General features: G+C 42.7%; 1 protein-coding gene across 1 annotated transcript in view; it reads left to right on the forward strand.

Annotated features, from left to right (window-relative positions):
• The window catches only part of Dapp1 (dual adaptor of phosphotyrosine and 3-phosphoinositides 1), a 51,401-nt gene extending 33,549 nt beyond the window's left edge, over positions 1 to 17,852 (forward strand). Inside the window, exons 5-9 of the mRNA XM_027395799.2 lie at positions 8,105 to 8,152; positions 9,736 to 9,798; positions 10,904 to 10,989; positions 13,039 to 13,126; positions 15,250 to 17,852. Coding sequence (XP_027251600.1) covers positions 8,105 to 8,152; positions 9,736 to 9,798; positions 10,904 to 10,989; positions 13,039 to 13,126; positions 15,250 to 15,318 — 354 coding nt within the window. The 3' untranslated portion in view covers positions 15,319 to 17,852. The remainder of the gene's footprint in view (positions 1 to 8,104; positions 8,153 to 9,735; positions 9,799 to 10,903; positions 10,990 to 13,038; positions 13,127 to 15,249) is intronic.
• The last annotated feature ends 941 nt before the right edge of the window (positions 17,853 to 18,793 follow it).

The raw sequence follows: 18,793 nt of genomic DNA on the forward strand, positions 1-18,793 counted from the left end.
AAACTTGGAAAGTAATATAGCATTTGAAGGCTATAATTTAGTTCATCTGGTCCAAGGAAAATTAAAGACAAAACAAAACAAATAAAAGAACAACCCATAGATGCTTTAGCTGAGGGTAGCTCAGTGTGTCAGTACTTGCCTGGTGTTGGGAGGTCCTGGGTTCCATCACTAGTTTGACACACACACACACACACACACACACACACACACACACACACACACACACACGGGGTGGAGGAGGGATGCCTTAGTGATAGGATTTAAAAATTTGGAAAATGTCACTGGAATGTCTCTCTTTAAATAGCCAAGCAGGTTCAAGGTGGAGTAGATGAGAGAGGTGCTCACTGAGGAGACTAAGCAGTCATTCTTTGACAAGCTGCTTAAGACTTACAAAAACAATTTCCTTTGCATTTCAACCATCCATGGGGGGGAAAGCCTCCTCCAGCTTCACCATAAACTTGGGGTACAGCTGGGCGTAGTGGTGCATCGCCTTTATTCCCAGCACTCAGAAGGCAGAGGCAGGCAGATTCTGAGTTCAAGGCCAGTCTGCTCTTCAGAGTGAGTTCCAGGAAAGCTGGGACTACATAGAGAAACCCTGTCTTGAAATACCACAAAACAAAACAAAACTTGGGGTGCTATTTTCCTAGCCTTCATTCTTCGCTGACTGGCACCCACAGAGAGAAAGTATCCATACTTCTTTGCAACATGAGCCGCCTTTGGTATGGAGGGTTATAGAATCACTTATTGTTGAGCCATAATCTGTAGGTTCCTCCCATTCCCCATCCGTTCCCCATCCTCACAGTTCTACTCGCTGTCTCTTCCTAGCAGGCTGAATACCTCCAGTAGGAGAAATCTCAATTTTTGCAGATGATAAAAATGGCAATGCCTAAATAAAACACCAAAAACCAGTTCTACTCCTGAAAAACAGCCACTTGCAGTTATACGATTCCCAACCACATTAAAACAGATGAGACTTCCTATCCCTGGAGTGATATTTCTTTTTCCATTCTGATGCCAAAGAAGGCTTCCTTATATGTAACACACTGGGTGTGATGGTGTGATCTGGTAATTCCAACACCGGGGAAGTTAAATTGGAGGCTAGCAAGGGTATGTAGCAAGATGCTGTGCCAATAAAAGAGGAAGGATGTCTGGGCTATGACTCAGTGGGTAATCTACTAGCCACACAAGCCGAGGACCTGTGCTAAGATCACCACAGGCCATGTAAAAGCAAGACTCAGTAACACATATGGCCTTATTCCCCGTGAGAAGATGGGAGGCAGAGGCAGGGGAGCCTCTGGAAGTCTCAAGTTCAGCTAGGCTAGTGTATGTCTCTAAGGTGGAAGGGCAACTCAAGGTTGCCCTTTGACCTCCATATACATCCTGTAGCACTCACATGTAACATATACACCGGGATCGTTGTTTGTGTATTTTTATAATCTGGGTAGTTAATGGTATGCCTTATTTTTACCATTTTCCTACATACAACCCCTAAAAAATTAGTTAAGAAAGATGGTTTTTGTGCGTGCCAGGGATGGGCGGTGGGGGGAGAGGGCTTTGTTAAAGAGTTGTCGATAGGAAGCATCAGGTGTTAGAACTGGAGAAATCCAGGAAAGTAGAGTCAGTGACACATATTCCAGAGTCAGAGGGGACCAGAGACCAGACCAACACCTACCTTCTGCTCAGTTCTTATTTTCTACCCAACCAGTTCCCTTCGCCTTCCTCTTTCCCTGTTCTTAGCTCTCTACCCATCACAAAACCACCTCTCGTACCAATTGTCTGCTGAACTCCACATTCTCCTCTGCTAGATTTTGTCACTGAGAAAAAAATTATACAATATATTCTGATCACATTCTCCTTTCCCCCAGATTCTCCCCATCTCCCTATGCACCTAACCCATGTCCTTTTTCTCTCTCTTTAAGAAACCAATAAAAACCAAGAAATGTAGCACAAAAACAAAATTCAAAATACACATGCAAAATACCAATAAGACAAAAAATGCCCTCCAAAAGCAAAATGAGACAAAACGTCTACAAAAATACCAGTGAGTTAGCTTTGTGTTAGCCAACTGCTCCCAGGCATTAGGTCTACCCTGAAATGTGGAAATGTGGTCAGCATACCCAGTGAGATGCCATCAAAGAAAACGACTTTTCCTTTGCCGGCAAGTATCAGTTGCAGGTAGTTTCTTGGTGAGGGCTGGGAACCCATGTTCATCTTCCCCTCTTGGACTCTACTAGGCTTCTGAAGATTCCTGGTCAATGAAACTCTCATCTTCTACAAGCATCTTTCATCAGTAGTAGGAATCAGCCAATATGTAATTTGTAGCTTTGGCCTTAGCAGGGAAGACTAGGGCTCTTTACAGCAAATTATGGAAGTCATATTACTTTCTGATTGCTTCCTCCATGTGTCAGATAGTTCACCTGCCCAAATGTAGGCACTGTAACACAGGAGTGAATTTTTAAACAGGGTTTAGTGCTTGGTCAACAAGGAACACACATTATATAATGAGAGGCCCATGAAATTTATTATGTAATGATACTGACCAAGGCAATGAAGACTTTCTAATAGATCCTGAAACATATCTCATCATTTTGCTTATGAAATCCTGGACTGACATGGTTGAGGGAAGAATTCTGGTCATATTACAATTCTTGTCCCCTACTGAGCATAAGGGCTCTTTGTTTACTAATTGTCCCAAACAGCCCTCTGATATGGCACCTCTGTCTCCCAATTGCAAGGTCTGAAGTGTCCACACTTCTCTTTTCTTTTTTGAGAATCCAGTTCCTGCCTGAGTCCTGTCTGTGGAGGAAGAACATTACATCACACTTACAGAAGAAGAACTTGCTTGAAGTAAAAATGAAAGTGTCCTAATTTCCCCCAAATGCAGGCGCTTCCATAAAATTACTTAACATCCTTTGTCAAGTGCATCTAGGGAAATTATTATTTATGTGTTGTAAACAGAAAAGCACTGGGTTCCTGGAGTAAGATTAAATTTAATTAATTCATTTGTTAAACTGTTTTAAGTGTCCTCCATAAACCTAATTTACTGAGTTTTGCAGTAAATTAGACAAAGACCCACCCTCATTGAGTTCCTGTTTTAGTGCAGGTCACAGACAATAATCAGCATAATATTCTAATACCAATCAGGCTAAGGGGAGGACTGGACAACCTCTCTGAGCAAGTAACATCAGATCAGAAATGTCATCTAAAGAAAGGTGAAAATGTGTTATGTGCATATATAAAATTGTCAGCAAACAAAATCTTGAAAAAAAAATAAGGAAGGAACAGTTCACATTCAAAGAGTAACAAGATAGAGCAGACAGAGAAAGTAACACAAAATCCCTGAGGCAGGAATTCCATTGAGGGGCTTCAAGGACTAACAAGGTCAGCAACGCTGGGAGGACTGAGCCAGACCAGAGAACCAAATCGAGTTGCTTCCCAGCAGTTGGAAGATTGAGGCAAGCTAAGCATCCTGCAGTGCATGAGGAATCGCCATGGCCTGAATGCCAACTATCTCCTTTGTGTGCCCGGAAAGCCTTCACTGTCCAAGGCAGATCTTTGTTCAGGGGGTTGCGAAAGTTTGAGAGCATTAGTCATTTAAATCTTCACATTTGGAAAGAGATCCTGTAAGCGTGTGTACTAAATGTTCAGTGGACTTCCTGCTAAGTTAGGGGCAAGGAGACTTCTCAGGGCATGAACTGGTCACCTAGAAGATGTTGTGAAGGTCTGAGATGACATGATGATAGACTGAATGTAGTTATATTCCGGGAGACAATGTGTTTCAAGTTTCTGACTCTGACTTCGTGAATCCTTAGCTTCCCTTTGAACAACCCTCTCCTTTAAAAAACGTTTCCTTTGCTTCTGCAACATCTTTTTCCATTATACGACCTATGACATACGATGGTTCTTCTTGGGTGCCTCCCTTGTATGCTTCCAGCATCTTTGTGTCCATGTGTATCCCCATATCTGTGCGTGTGCATGTGTGTGTGTGTGTGTATGTGTGTGTGTGTGTGTGTTTAGACTCTCCATTTCAGAGTTATAGTACTCATAATTAACTATATCCTGTGAACATCTTCCATGCATTATTGTTTCCTAAAACACAATTAAGTAAATTCCTTTATATTTTATTATTGAGTATATCAGTTTACTTAGAACAGTCATTCTTTTTTTATGGCATTTTAAGATCTGAAATAATTTCAAATTTATAGAATAACTGAAAGAATAATCCAAAAAGCTTTGTATTTCCTCAGTCATTTAAGAATAAATTGCTGGTAGGATGCCTGATCATTTTAAACATTGCAGTGTGTATTTCCTACAAGCAAAGATACTTGTTTGCATGACCACACACAACCATCCAAATTAGGATAATGCTATGCTACCACTATGTCCACAGATCTCCGTTTCCCCAAGACAGTCCTTTAGAGCACAAAGATCCTGTCCTCAGTTTTATGTGTCCTGTCTCTTGAGCACCCTACCTCTCTTGAGCATCCTTACTGTCTCTTGAGAGTCCTTCCTGTGTCTTGAGCATCCTTCCTGTGTCTTGAGCTCCTTCCTGTCTCTTTAACATCCTTCCTGTCTGAACTCCTGTTTTTCATTGAGTCCTCCCTCTCTCATTTATGAAAACTGAAGGCCGATCCTCTTGTGAACTACTCCTCATGTTGTCTTGTTTCTTGTTGAGTCATGATTAGGTTGGAGTGTGTTGGTTGGTAGAGACTCCAAGAGGGACTTTTGTTCACCTCACTGCTCTTCAGACCCTCCAAGTTTACAGTTTCTCCCATGAGGATGGGTTTGATAATGTGAAAGGTATCACTAGCTTTCTTCACTTAAAATCATTTTATCACTTTTGTTATTAATAAAGATTTCAGGAAAGCTACTTGGGACTGAACAAATATGCACACTCTTTTCCTTGCTATGATTTGGCTAATCAGTCGGTGTTTATTATTAGCTTTCTTAACTACAGCTCTGGCTATTGAAAGTGGTGAGCCTCCGGTGCTCTTGCGTTTACGTTTACTGGCTGCACCCCAGGCTGCTGTAAGGGAAAACTCTTCATTTCTTACAGTATCCCATGTTTTGTGTATCAATGGATTAAGATCCTGACGATCACGATTTATTTTGAGCTTTCACAATTGTCTGGAATTTGGTGAGTAAGAGCCCATTCAAGGTGGCTTTTGTGTCTATAGCCTCTTGATGTTTTGGTAGCTTTACTTAGCACATGGTATCCTTTTGCTCATAGCTAGAATCAACTATTTTTAAAATGCCTTGTTCTTCTTTGTCTTTTAAAGTGGTACTTTATGTCTGTGTCTATCTGTCCATCTGTCCATCCATTCTTGCCTCCATAGATACACAGCAGTGACTGAAATCCTTACCAAAACCACAAGGCTCATTCCAGGTCTTTCCCTTTTCATGGTTGAGACACCCTTCTCTCACAGGAGATATATGCATCCCAGTATCTGGAATTTGCTGATCAATAGAGTGTAAGCAATCTCCATCTGCTACTCCTGCTGCCCATCCCCCTCCCCAAACTTCCTGCTCTCTCAATGATCAGTTCCAGGCCACTGCACCCCCTCACTGCAGATGTCTACCAATTTCTCTGTGAAACTACACTGGTTGCCGCCCTCACCCCAGCCAGCTTCATCACCTACACAAGCTGCTGCTCCACAGCTTAGCGTCATCCTCCATATGAATTCTCCCTGTTCTCTGCTTGGGCTCCACCACACTGTGACAAGATACACCACTCCACCACACTGTGACAAGATACACGCACTCATTGAGGGCTTTGGATGTTTACGGGACACAGTGAGGGAGGCAGCTTGGTTAATCCTTGATTGTTGAACATTTAGGTTGTCCCTAACCTGGAGATCTTTCAAATATCTTTCCTGCTACAGTGTTTAAGGGCAAATCTGCCGTACGATTATTTCAATTCTTACATCTGGAGGCTATGGATCAAATTACATTCTCAGCTCTTCCACCTTCAGCATTACCTATCAAAACCACAGAAATTACTAGACTGTGGGTATATTAGATAGAGGTAACATCAAGTGAGTAGCAGGATCCCTTAGCTTGAATTCAGTGGCTAATTCTATCAGGATCCTTTACAAAACATTTTACCCTTAATCATTTCATCTCTGTATTACTTACAGCAACCGCAGATCATAATTTTTTAAAAATTTTCTTAATACTTAATTCAGTGTGATTTCTTTTTTGAATTTTATTTATTTATTATGTATACAACATTCTGCGTCTATGTATATCTGCACACCAGAAGAGGGCACCAGATCTCATAACGGATGGTTGTGAACCAACATGTGGTTGCTGGGAATTGAACTCAGGACCTCTGGAAGAACAGCGGGTGCTCTTAACCTCTGAGCCATCTCGACAGCCCAATTTCTTTTTTAATTTTCAATTTTTTTTGTAAAAAAAAAATTAAGTGTCTGCTGTCCATGTTTTGTCTGCATGTATGTCTGTGTAGCATACGCATGCCTGGTGCCCTCAGAGACCAAAAAGGGCATTGGGTCCCTTTGAACTAGAATTAGGGGTGGCTGTGAATCACTGTGTTGGTACTGGGAATTGAACCCAGGTCCTCTGAAAGAACAAGTACTTTTAACTACTGAGTCATCGCTCCAGCTCCTCAGGTTTAGTTCCTTTATCACCAACATAAATCACAGTGATTACATGATGTCGAACGCAGCAATATTGATTAACATTGGTAAAATGCACACTTAGGGATCCATCTTGACTTCTCTGCCATCAGAATTCCAGAAGTGGCTCTGGGCAATTTCTCATCCCTGGTTCTTGGGACTTTGGTGGTTCCTCTCTTGGCGGTAGGAGGAATTCACCTCAGGAAAGGACACTCAGGAAACCCTGTGAGAAGAGCCTTGGCGTCAACCAAGTCCATCCCCAGTTCTCGTTTGTTTTCTTCTCTATTACGAAAGGTCCATCATGAGAGCACATTAGAACAGAATAACCTCCCAGGAATTCAGTTTGTTCAGGAGGTTTCCAGACTACCAAAAGTCTCTGTCTTAGGGCCCAGGGCCTATGTAGATTTATTTCCCTACCATTCTATAACTCATGGGTGCTAAGTACTGCTGTTACAGTTGAACTAATGAAACACGGATTAAAGCAAATGATTCATTTGTTTTTCAAATTCCATTTTAAATAGAAGAAGTATAAACACATCTGTACTTCTGAATATCTTCTCCATGGGTTATAAGTCCTATGAGGCAGCTTTGGAGTGGAGGAGAGAGTGGAGGAGAAGGAAGACTACGGAAGAAAGCAAATATTGATAATGCTGTTTCTTAGTTCTCTCCTAAAACTTTAAAAACAAAGCCCTAAAATAAAGAAATTCTTTTACTTTTCTTAATATGCTGCCCCAAATGTAGTAATCTCTCTGTATGTCAGTATTTCCAAGACCCCCATTTGGGTACCAGTGTCCTTAGATGTCCAAGACCCTAATATAAATGGCACAATATTTGCATAAACTATCCACATCCTCCCGTGGACTTCAAATCGGATTTCTTATCACACCATTGTAATATAAATGCCACGTAAATGGTTATTAGACTGTTTGCCTAGGGGATGATAAGAAAAAGGATCTATTCATGTTCGGTATAGACTCAAAGGTTTAAACAAATGTTTCAATTTATGGTTTGTGGACCCAAGAGAGAAGAACTGATGGCTACAGAGGCTGATGGCCAATCATAGCGCCCAACATCCATTAATACCCTTTTAAACTAGGATTCCGATGGCAACACAAGCTGCTGCTGTTCTAACAAACACCACCTGTGGTTAGTTGTTTTCAAATCGCCAGCTCTAGTTAATAGAGACCTTCCCAGCAATACCTGTTGATATGGAATATGTCAGGTGACCCAGTCTGCAAAGTGCTCCCAGAGCACCTGGGAGAGTTTTGAGAGCTAGGTGAAGAATTAAAGATCATTGGTAAACATGTTCTTCATAGAACAGGACAGGGGGCTAGCCTGTAGCTTGGTGTTCAGTGCTTGCCTGGAGTAAGGGTTCATCCCTAGTACATCCCTAGCAAGATAAAATAGGACAGGAACTCAGGGCCATCTGTGACACTTCTGAGCTTCATTCTGGCCTTTTTCTTTTGCAGCTTGGCACCAAAGAAGGCTACCTCACCAAGCAGGGCGGCCTGGTAAAGGTAAGGGAGTGTGGTTTGCTCATGCCACCACAGGAAAGACACCAGACCATAGACTCAACTCTTAAAATTGGCAGATAAAGGAAAATCATAAGCTTATTTTAAGCCACTTGTATTTCCCTGAAAAATGTCTTGACTGTTCTCTGACGGAGCCCTGTGTAAGAGTAACCTGTAGTTCGTATTAAAAAGGAAGCCCTGTTTAGCATGTTCAGTTGGAGGGTTAAGAACAGAGGTAAATCAACTCTTGAACATTTGTGCTCTATTTTTTTTAATAAAAAAGTCAAACTTTTATACAATGTTTACTGAAAGGTAGACGAAATGCATTACTGGAGCTTAAAAACAAAAATACATTCTAACATGCCAAAATAAACATAGTTCCAGTCTTTACAAGTCCAGGGCACCTGACTGCTCCCTGTCTGCAATTGTACCTTTAAAGTTCTGTTATGTTCCCATGTTCATGGTCATCATCATCCAATATATTGGCTCCACTCTCGGCGCTTGTCTGTTTTAGGGGTCAGAGTCCTTACCTCTTCTTTCCACTGTGAACAAGCTGCCTGACTCTATTCTCATCATGCAGTTATCCATGCCCCCGTTGGGCTGCATACTCCCTAAGGACGGGAGGTATCCCCATTTGTAGCCTATTCATTGATGTTTGCTTCGTTTTCAGATAGGGTCCCACTCACAGCCCCGGACGACTTCAGATGTACAGCCTAGGATGGACAATCTTCTCAGTGCCCTCAGTGTTAGGATTATAGGCATGAGCAACCATGCCTAACCTGAATGTTTATTCCTGAATCTTCTAGTGTCCCTTTTAAGTAGGTGCATTGCCAGCTGAGACAGGTCAGGGCTTTGTTAGGATAGAAGAAGGAATAGCAACAGTTTTTGCTCTTCAGGGAAGATTTAGAGTACCATGTGGCTAAAGGTTCCTGCATCTCAACTGGCTTATTTGTGAAATAATAGTAATAATATAATGAGAGGTGGCATTACTTAGTTATCATATACATTATATATAAATAAAATTTCAAGAGTATACATGAATATATATGTAAATTTGTGGTGTGGGGATATAGCTCACATTAGGTTCTCAAAACTGAGATCTCTTTTTATTATGGTGTTAATAAAATAGAAACTTGAGTGGCTTGTTGCAAATCACCTTGAATGTTTACAACAGCTGCATCTCCATCTATTCGTTTAAGTAAGCTAGTGGTATTTCTATTGTGATCTTAGGACACAGAAACATCTTATTTTCTTTCTTTTTTTTTTTTGGTTTTTTTATTTTTCGAGGCAGGGTTTCTCTGTGGCTTTGGAGGCTATCCTGGAACTAGCTCTTGTAGACCAGGCTGGTCTCGAACTCACAGAGATCTGCCTGCCTCTGTCTCCCAAGTGCTGGGATTAAAGGCGTGTGCCACCAACGCCCGGCTACATCTGATTTTCTTAATAGATATTTTGAAACTTTTCTCAAAAGTGATACATAAGAATATTTTAGGCTTACTTTATCTAATCTTTTATATACTTTTAAAATGAAAACCAACTATCGAGTTTAGATATTACATTCTGTCCTCTAACTTAAAATTCTTTCCCCTCAGACCTGGAAAACAAGATGGTTCACTTTGCAAAGGAACGAACTGAAATATTTCAAAGACCAGATGGTGAGAAAGACATTAGCATCCCTCTCTGTCTTAGACATCAGCTTTGTAAGGTCCCCACATCCTCTGAAACAAGAATCTAGAGACCCGAGCTCTTTTCAATTTGAATTTGTTTATAATGGGGGTGGGGCACACTTCCTACAGCCTTTGTTTGGACAAGCTGTGGAGTTGTTTCTCTTTTTCCAAAATGTGGTTCCCAGGAATCATCAGATTTGATTTGACCACAAGCATCTTTACCCACGGAGCCATCTCGTACAGCCCAAGGTCGGGATTCTTGATTCCTGACCTACTCCAACTCTGTGAAAAATGGTTTGCCTCCAGAAGCTGCTCTTGGTCAGCACAGCTGTTGCTCTCTGGAGCACATGGCTCCCTCTGTTCTGGACAGTGAAGTTCTTCTCTTGCCATACTTTATTTACCATCCCTATGAAGCAATTTCCCCTTTTATTAAAAGCCTATCCATTGCTCAGGTCCATTTTATCATGCCAACTTAAAATGATTCCCCTTCTCTTCTTTTGTGTATTCAAATTTTCTGCAAAAGTAGAAGTTTATAAAAAAGATGGGAGAAAATACAACTCCTTTCCATGTGTTAAAAATCTGTCTCTGTCTGATGTAAATCGACAAAAGCAACATCTTTTTAAAGATATATTATCTTAAGTTAGGTGTATGAGTATGTGTCTGTCTTTTGGGTGTGTGTACATGCCATAGGCATGGACCCCTTTGGTGCTGGAGTTACAGGCAGTTTTGAGCTGCGTGGCGGGGATGCTGAGAATTGAACACAGATCCTCTGCGAGAGCCTAACCACTGAGCCATCTGTGTGGCCCAGCAATGTCTTCCCATTGCTTAGTCTGTGAAAGGCTAGATCTCAGACCCCAGTGTGTGCTTTCCTTCGTCATGGTTTCCCAGCCTCCTTGATCTTAGTGAAAGGAAATTGACAACAGTTGCATGCATCAGAAACCTCCTTGAGGGGTGAAAGATGGACACACACACACACACACATGTGTGTGTGTGTGTGTGTGTGTGTGTGTGTGTGTGTGTGTGTGTGTGTGTGTGTGTGTGTGTGTGTTTATTCTTATGACACAGTTGTTTTTTGTTTTTTTTTTCCCCCCAGTCACCGGAACCAATTCGCATTCTGGACCTGACAGAGTGCTCTGCTGTCCAGTTTGATTACTCACAGGAAAGAGTGAACTGTTTCTGGTAAGTTATGCCCAGAAAGGAAATGTTTCTAAAAGTCTTTTCAGCCAGGAGTAAGAAGCCACCTATCTTAATGTCTACATGTCTGGATGGAGAGACATGGACCTCACACAAGGGCGCTGCATGTCAGTGCCTTCAGTTGCAGAGGACACAGTGCCTTATCTAAAGTGGCTTCAACAAAGGCAGGTTGGCCAGGGTCAGGCTGTGCCCTACACTGTTAGGACATGTCAGCCTGTTCACATTTTCACACAACTTTACTCCCTTGAGATTTTCCTCTCAATTGTAATAATCATTTCACCAGCTTTGGAGATAGGTGGCCTGTATTGTTAGGGTGGTGTCTGGCTGATGGAGCGTTTTGATCTGATATAATCAGAATACTGTGAAACATGTCTGATACAAACATTTCATAGTAAATGAAGGCATGTCTTCTTCTCCACCAACTCAGACACAGCAAGCCTGGAGGACGTAAACCACACTCTGTTTAACCTTAGCGTATTAAGGACTTGCTGGATTTTCTTTATCACCATTTGCCTTTATCACTTCTTTTCCTAACTCAGTTAAAGGTTGTAAAGATATGGCATCTTGATGATGTACCTCCTGAAATTGAAGATAGTATATATAGAACTTAATTTCATTATTACACCCGGGAAAGTGAGCAGTTTACAGTGTCAACCAGCCGCCTGCCATGTGGTCTAGCAAAAGTTTGCTTTTCTTGAGTCACAAGAATTTGAGAGGCAGGTATGAAACGGTCCTACCCATGGACTCCACCATTCTCTTGACTGTCCTCAGGCTGGATCCTTCAGATCCAAGTGGCTACCTTCAGCCCTCATGTTTGAACAGCCATGAAGAAAAACATTATCAGCCGTGCCTGTGTATCAGGAAAGCCCATGTTTCCCTGGAAACCTTGCCTTGTGAAGCTTCTGACTGATTCACTGGCTGCAATGTCAATGACCATAATGTCATCATAGTCATTGTCTTAACTGTCTTAAGCTAATTAGAATTTATTGCTTGGGCTTCTGATTGCAAGAAGAAAGGGAAATTTGTGTGAATTTATAGAGCAACTCATAATGTCTCCGCCAGGGAGCATCAATGACAAGCCCAGAAACCAATTTCCATTCAGCACTGTGTACAGCATGTACAATGTGAGCATCCCTCCCTCCCCACCCCTGCCTACTTACCCACCCACACATCCACAGGCCTGATAGCTGCAAGATATGCCGTTTGGGCATTAAGGTGACAGAATTCTGAATTTCAGCGCAAGGAGGATCAGAAATTCAAGGTCATCCTCCTCTCTGTAGCAAGTTCAAGGCCAGCCTAGGATACATGAAAAAAAAATACAGATAGAAAAAAATAGTATTTGTGTCTTGATTGTAAGGATAGAAAGAATGACCAAGATATGTTAGGATTGACTTTATCACTTAAATAATTTTGACTAAATAATCAAAGGCAGCAAAATGAAGACTTACCATACACCTACCTAATCTTTTGTGGTAAAAGGAGGGTTCCATTTCTTTTTGGCAGAGATTAACTCATGGAAACAAATGGGTGAAATAGCAAACTGAGGCTTTTTGGTCTCCTTTTCCTAGTATGTATCTCTCCTGGTGGAAGTGTTACCCTCCTTAAAGTAGCCAGTGCAACTGAGTCCTTTCAGGAAACCCTTATCTGCCTGGCTTGTCCTTTAACCCACAGACAGGCTCTGGACCACTGCGGGGCTCATCTGAGTATATTCCACAACAAAAAGGTGTGTGTGTGTGTGTGTGTGTGTGTGTGTGTGTGTGTGTGTGTGCGCCCTAGACATATACTTCTTCTTTGAAGTCTCCTGGGAGAATATAAATCTCTCCTGTAATAATACAAACTTAAACCATCCTAGGCATTTCTGCCATTGCTGGCAGGAGCTGCTCTGTACACACCAATTCTTCAAAGTCAAAGTCACCATGATAATTATAGGACCCCTCAATTCTTTTTCCCCTGGAAGACACTCATACTATTTAAACCAGGATATATACAACTAGTCATACTGATTGTCACACATTCTTTCTTTTGTTTTGTCAGCTTAGTGTTTCCATTCAGGACATTTTACCTCTGTGCAAAGACAGGAGTTGAGGCTGATGAATGGATCAAAATACTTCGATGGAAGTTGGTGAGTTATAAAAGTCACCGGATGTCTAGTCTTGATAGAGAACATGTTGATGACTTTGGTGAGTTATAAAAGTCACCGGATGTCTAGTCTTGATAGTGAACATGTTGATGACTTCAAGTAGACTCCAGTTGTCAAAGCAGGCCCTAGGATCAAAGGAAAGTCTGTTTGCAACTTTGTGGGATAACCCATGGATGCTTAAGGGGTATAAAAAGAAAGAGAGGTTATAAGGAGGAGGGGTGGACTTGTGCTTGGGTCTCAGCCTAGCCTTGGCTGCAGCTGCTGCCAGCCTTCCTGTAAACTGTTGGTCAGCCCTATTTTGTCTTGAAGAGAGGTCTCAGAGAGGGATATTGACATATGCTTCAACTTGGAAAGCCTTTAAATTGTCCAGGAGGGAGCTTGGGGGGGGGGGGACTTGGTTCCCAGTGTAGTGTGGCATATTACCAATACGGAGCCAGGTATTACAGAGCGACCTAGCCAGCCTGCGTGGCAGCAGTCCATACCGCAAGCCGAAAGTGAAACCAAAAGCAGAAGCCTACCACCTGAATGTCCCTCACTCCCAGGCATGGTCAGGCACACCTGTAGCCAGCCCCTAAGCAGGCGTGGCTACAGCATCCCCTACACCAGTGTAAGCAGTAATATATTAGTCTGGTTTTTGTTTCTCTCATGAAATCCACGAGGCTACTTAGGAAGTAAAAGGTTCATGGTGTTTGAGGTTCAAGGGCATAGCACTCACGTCAGCTCAGCTTCTGAGGAGGACCCCTTGGTGAAACATAAAGACAGGGATATGTGGAGGAGGGAAACCTCACACTTCCAAACAGGAAGTCAGAGATCAAGTGGCATTGAGGGAGTGTGGGTCAAGCTCAGACTTCTAGAACCCTCTCGGGGCAGTACTCCCTTCCAACAGCAGTGTACCAGTGACATGAGAACCTCCTACCAGTACCACCACCTTGGGAAACAGGCCTTTATGTACTTCCTTGAAACCCTTGGTGTATCCAAAGGCAAAACGCCTTTTCCCCCCTAGGTGTGTGTGTGTGTGTGTGTGTGTGTGTGTGTGTGTGTGTTGTAATTATTGTATCTATACCATTGTCTGAAAATGGATATCCTTAAGATCAGGCTTATAGCTCAGTGGTAGGAACAGCCCTCCTCCCTGGCAAAAGAGTGGGGGCGGTGAACATTTGCTGAGCATGAGTGTCTTTTTGGTTTGAAATTCAAGTTAATACAGTGCTCATTTTGAGACTGCTCTGAGTGGGGAAAAGCTTTGTCATGGCCAACCTGGGCTGAAGTGACTCCATTTCTTTTCTTTTTTTATTTTATTTTATTTTTTTCCGAGACAGGGTTTCTCTGTGTAGCTTTGAAGCCTGTCCTGGAACTCTCTGGAACTCACAGAGATCCACCTGCTGGGATTAAAGGCTTACACCACCCGGCATGACTCCATTTCTAATTCAAATGTATTTTCTTTTCTTTTTCTTCCTTCCTTCCTTTTTTTTTTTGAAAGGGGAGGGAGAGGAAGGAAATAGAAAAGAGCTAAAGAGACACAGAGAGAGAGAGGAAGAAGAGAAGAGGGAGACAGGTGCAGAAAGAGAGGAGAGCATAGAGAGAAGAGCCAGAAAGAGAGCAGAAAGAGCAGAAAAAGAGGAGACTAATTCAGTGTGTTTTGTTATTGTCCGAATGACACCCAATTATTACAGAAAATTTAAATTGAAAAGTGGTGCACATGTCGACTTTCAGACTTCTCCCTGGGCAACTGGATCTCTAAGAACACAACCCTTCTCTGGTGGTCTTCACCGGTTGACCCCCAACTTTACAGTATATTACTAGCACCTTCTTAAGTCCACAACTACAGGCCTGAATCTCCCTTTTGATTGGACAGGGTTGGGTCATGCTTTCCCAGAAATAGTAGATCCATTCCCAAAATGTACACATTGTAACAGCCACTCTACCGTGTCTGGAGGGAAAATAGAAAACAAACATTAAAACTTGGTAACGGTGTTGGTAATTTATAGCTGCACTGGCGCTTTACTGCTCAACATGTCTTCCTTGCTATCTCAGAGTCAGTATCTCAAGAGACTGAGTAGTAGACGTACCTATGTTTTAATAGCAGTTATACCTATGCTTTGTTACAGTCAAAAATAAGAAAACAGCTGGACCAAGGAGAGGACACTGTCCGACCGCAGTCGTTCATCTTCAAATAGAACTTTCTTGGCTCAGGGGCAAGGTGGAATGTTCCAGGTGCTCTGATCTGTGGCAAGCTTCAGAGGAAAGGTCATTAAGGGATTTCCTCTGAAAACAAACACAAAGTAGACTGTGGTCGGGAGCTCTACTTTGTTTGCTGATTCATGGAAAACAGCTGGTGGGACCTGCCATCTGCTCAAGAACAGGGAAGCAGCACCCGTTGATGGGAACTGCCTAACTCCCACTTCCAGGTGGAGTCCCTCTCAGAAAGAACACAGTGCAAGAAGAGCTTGTTGGTGCTCACAGTGGCGTTGACTGGTTGCCTGGCGTCCTGCCCCAAATCACCGGCCAGCACAACTAAGCTTCAGATGTGTAAGGAAACAGCAGTATGTCGGGGCTCAGGCTGCTCCTCTAGGAAGCAAATTAACATAATAAACACCAAAGACTTTCAAAGGAGGGGCTGCCTGTTTTGTTTATATACAAAACCTCACATAGGGCTGGAGAGGTGGCTCGGCCATGAAAAGTGCATCGCTCTTTGCAGAGAACCTGAGTTCAATTTCCAGGACCAGCACCAGGTGGCTCACAAACACCTCTAACTCCAGTTTCAGAGGCCTCACACGCCGCTGACCTCCTTGGGCGCACCTGCACTTAGGCACACACGCTCACTCGCACATATGCACATAATGCAAAAATAATAATAATTTAAAAGAGTTTCCAGCCCAGTGGTCGTGACCCACGCCTTTAATCCCAGCACTGGGGAAGCAGAGACAGGAGGATCTCTGAGTTGGAGGCCAACCTAGTTTATCGAGTGAGTTCGAGGACAGGCTCCATAGCTACTGAGAAACCCTGTCTCAAAAAAACCAAACAACAGCAACAACAACAAAAAAGTTTCCAAAATTAAAATGCAAAAAAGTTCATCATATTTATTTTATTTTTCCTTTGAAAAGGTTTAGAAATCAGGCTGGTGAGGTGGTTCATTAAGCCATCTTAGCATTTGCCATGCCACAGTTGACAACCTGAGTGGGATTCCCCAAAACTCACACAAAAGGTGGAAGGAGAGAACCAGCTTCTCAAAGTTCTTCTCTGACCTCAACATGTATGTCAGCATCACACACACACACACACACACACACACACACACACACACACACACACACACACACTAATCAATTTTAAAAGCTTAGAAATCCATTGGATCCTTTACTGCTAATGCTAAACTGTGAGAACTAGATAGGAAAGAGTAAATTATGTGTCATAAGCGGTGAGAATGTTTTAAACAGCAAGAAAACGCACTTTGAGGGAGGGTGATAAGCTGTGGGTGACTTTTAGTTCACTGGTTATCATTACAAATGTAATACACTTGTAAGCACTAAGATATCTTTAGCAGCCATTTCTTCAAATTGATCGAGACTTTTCCATAAAGGCTGCCTCTGTATCTTTCCAGGATCTGTAAGAGAGCAGCCCTGGGAAGCACCCTGAGATTATCTGTGAAGTGGCTGTTGCAAACTAGAGAATGAGAATTGAATTGGAAGGAAGTACTGGTATTCGGGGGTCATGGGTAGATTTTAACTCCTATTATCATGGTTGATGTGGCTTTTAACAACAGAAGTTAGAAGGGCGTGGGGGACAAGCCAGCAAGTGATACAGAGCTGATGGACCTCTGTGCTTGCAGTGCTCAAGCACCTTCGTCAATGTGACAAAGATCATGTGTGAACAGCTTACAGGAATAATTGACTTTACTTCATGGTTCTAGAGGTTTCAGCTTACCACAGTTCGGGTGTGGGATAGCTGCTCATATCATAGCAGGCAGGAAGCATAGCAAGGCAGTAACAGGAAAGAGAGCAGGCAAGACAGAGACCCCGGGAACCGTTCTGAGCGGCGTACTTCCAGCCAGGGCCCATCTTCCACATTCTGCCATGTCTTAGTAGTCTGTTCAAATTCTGATCCATTTGGATGAAATGAATGGACCACAGTGCCCACAAGGTGTTTCCTGGTATTTCTCAAGTTGGCATTGAGATTCATTCATAGTGCCTTGTTAAATATTTTTCCCTGTTGTTTAAACAGCTAAGACTCAGAAATGGTTTTTCCAGGAGGGTTTTTGGAGTTGGGTTGTGGATCACTGGGTAGAATACTTACCTGTCTGACCAAAAGGGGGTCATTCAATTTATTATGTTTATTTTATATGGAATAAACTGAGGTCAACATAAAACGTATTTGTCAAGTTTGCAAAATAAGGAGTAACAATGCCCCCCTTTGAGTTGTATGGCTTTGTTTCCTTAGAAACAGCCTTTCTTCATGTGTTAAATATTCTTTTTGCCTTCTGTAAAATATGTTTATTTATATCCTTTGGTTCTGTTTATTAAATAAAAAAGTGCATGATTTTGTTGTATATGTCCAATTTTGATGCTATAACATTTTCATTGTTTTGAAGTAGAATAGGGTAGAAAAGACCAATTAATAGATACTGATACATTAGTGATTATTTAAAGCAGTTTGCACGGCCTTCTTGCCAAGCATGACTTCACTTGCTACCTGGAACAGAGTGACCTGGGGAAACAGCTGAATCAATGGGTGGTTGCCCTCAACAACCTGCTGACTGTCACCGGAAGCTTCTATAAACTTGTGCTTGCTTGCCCACCTACCTTGTGGTGTTAGAGTATAAGATGAGACTATAACCTGGACCCAGGATGGAAGCCGTTCAGGAGCTGTCCTGGCCTTGGTCCACCCTGGATGTCTCCTCTTTTCCACTCTCATTAGTGTGGGAATGTTTTCTCCAGAAAGATTCCTGTAGACTTTTAAAACTTAAATATAACTGATTAATACCATAGATAGCAATGGTTCTTCACAGAAGACTAGAAGCTCAGGAAATAGCCACATTCCTCCAGGGATTTAGCTGAATATGGAAAGGGCAATACACACACACACACACACACACACACACGCACACGCACACGCACACGCACGCGCACGCGCACGCGCACGCGCACGCACACGCAGCAGTCAATACTGGGAGGGGTCTGCAAAGCAGTGTAGAAGAGTGGGCAGGGCATTAGGCCATCTGTTAGAGGGGCTGACTTGAAATGGGGGAGCTACCGCACACACACACCTATTTGCCTAGGACCAGGTCACATGCCTTATCTGTTCTTGGCTGTCCAGTGAGAGCATCATGCTTTACTTCCAAAGAAGAGCCTGGTGGGGAGCTCTTGGCTAGTTCCCTAAATCCGAAATGGCAGAAGGGAGGATGCCATGTGCAGACAGCAGACCAGAGCAGGGGGATGTGGGAGGAAAGTGAGTGAGGCGTGTGTCCAAGTTCCCCTAAGAAAGACACAGCCAAACGTTAGCAATAACTGTCAAAATTCCTGGGAAAATCTTGCTCCACACATTCCTGCTAGGATGGTAAAATCTTCCCTTGGGTGAGGGAAGAGTAGTGCAGTTTGAGAAGCTGACCCTGCTTCCCAGCCTCTGGGCATCAGAACACTGTGAGGTGCCCCTCTG

The sequence above is a fragment of the Cricetulus griseus genome (genome assembly GCF_003668045.3).
Source record: "Cricetulus griseus strain 17A/GY chromosome 1 unlocalized genomic scaffold, alternate assembly CriGri-PICRH-1.0 chr1_0, whole genome shotgun sequence".
Classification (NCBI taxonomy): Eukaryota; Metazoa; Chordata; class Mammalia; order Rodentia; family Cricetidae; genus Cricetulus; species Cricetulus griseus.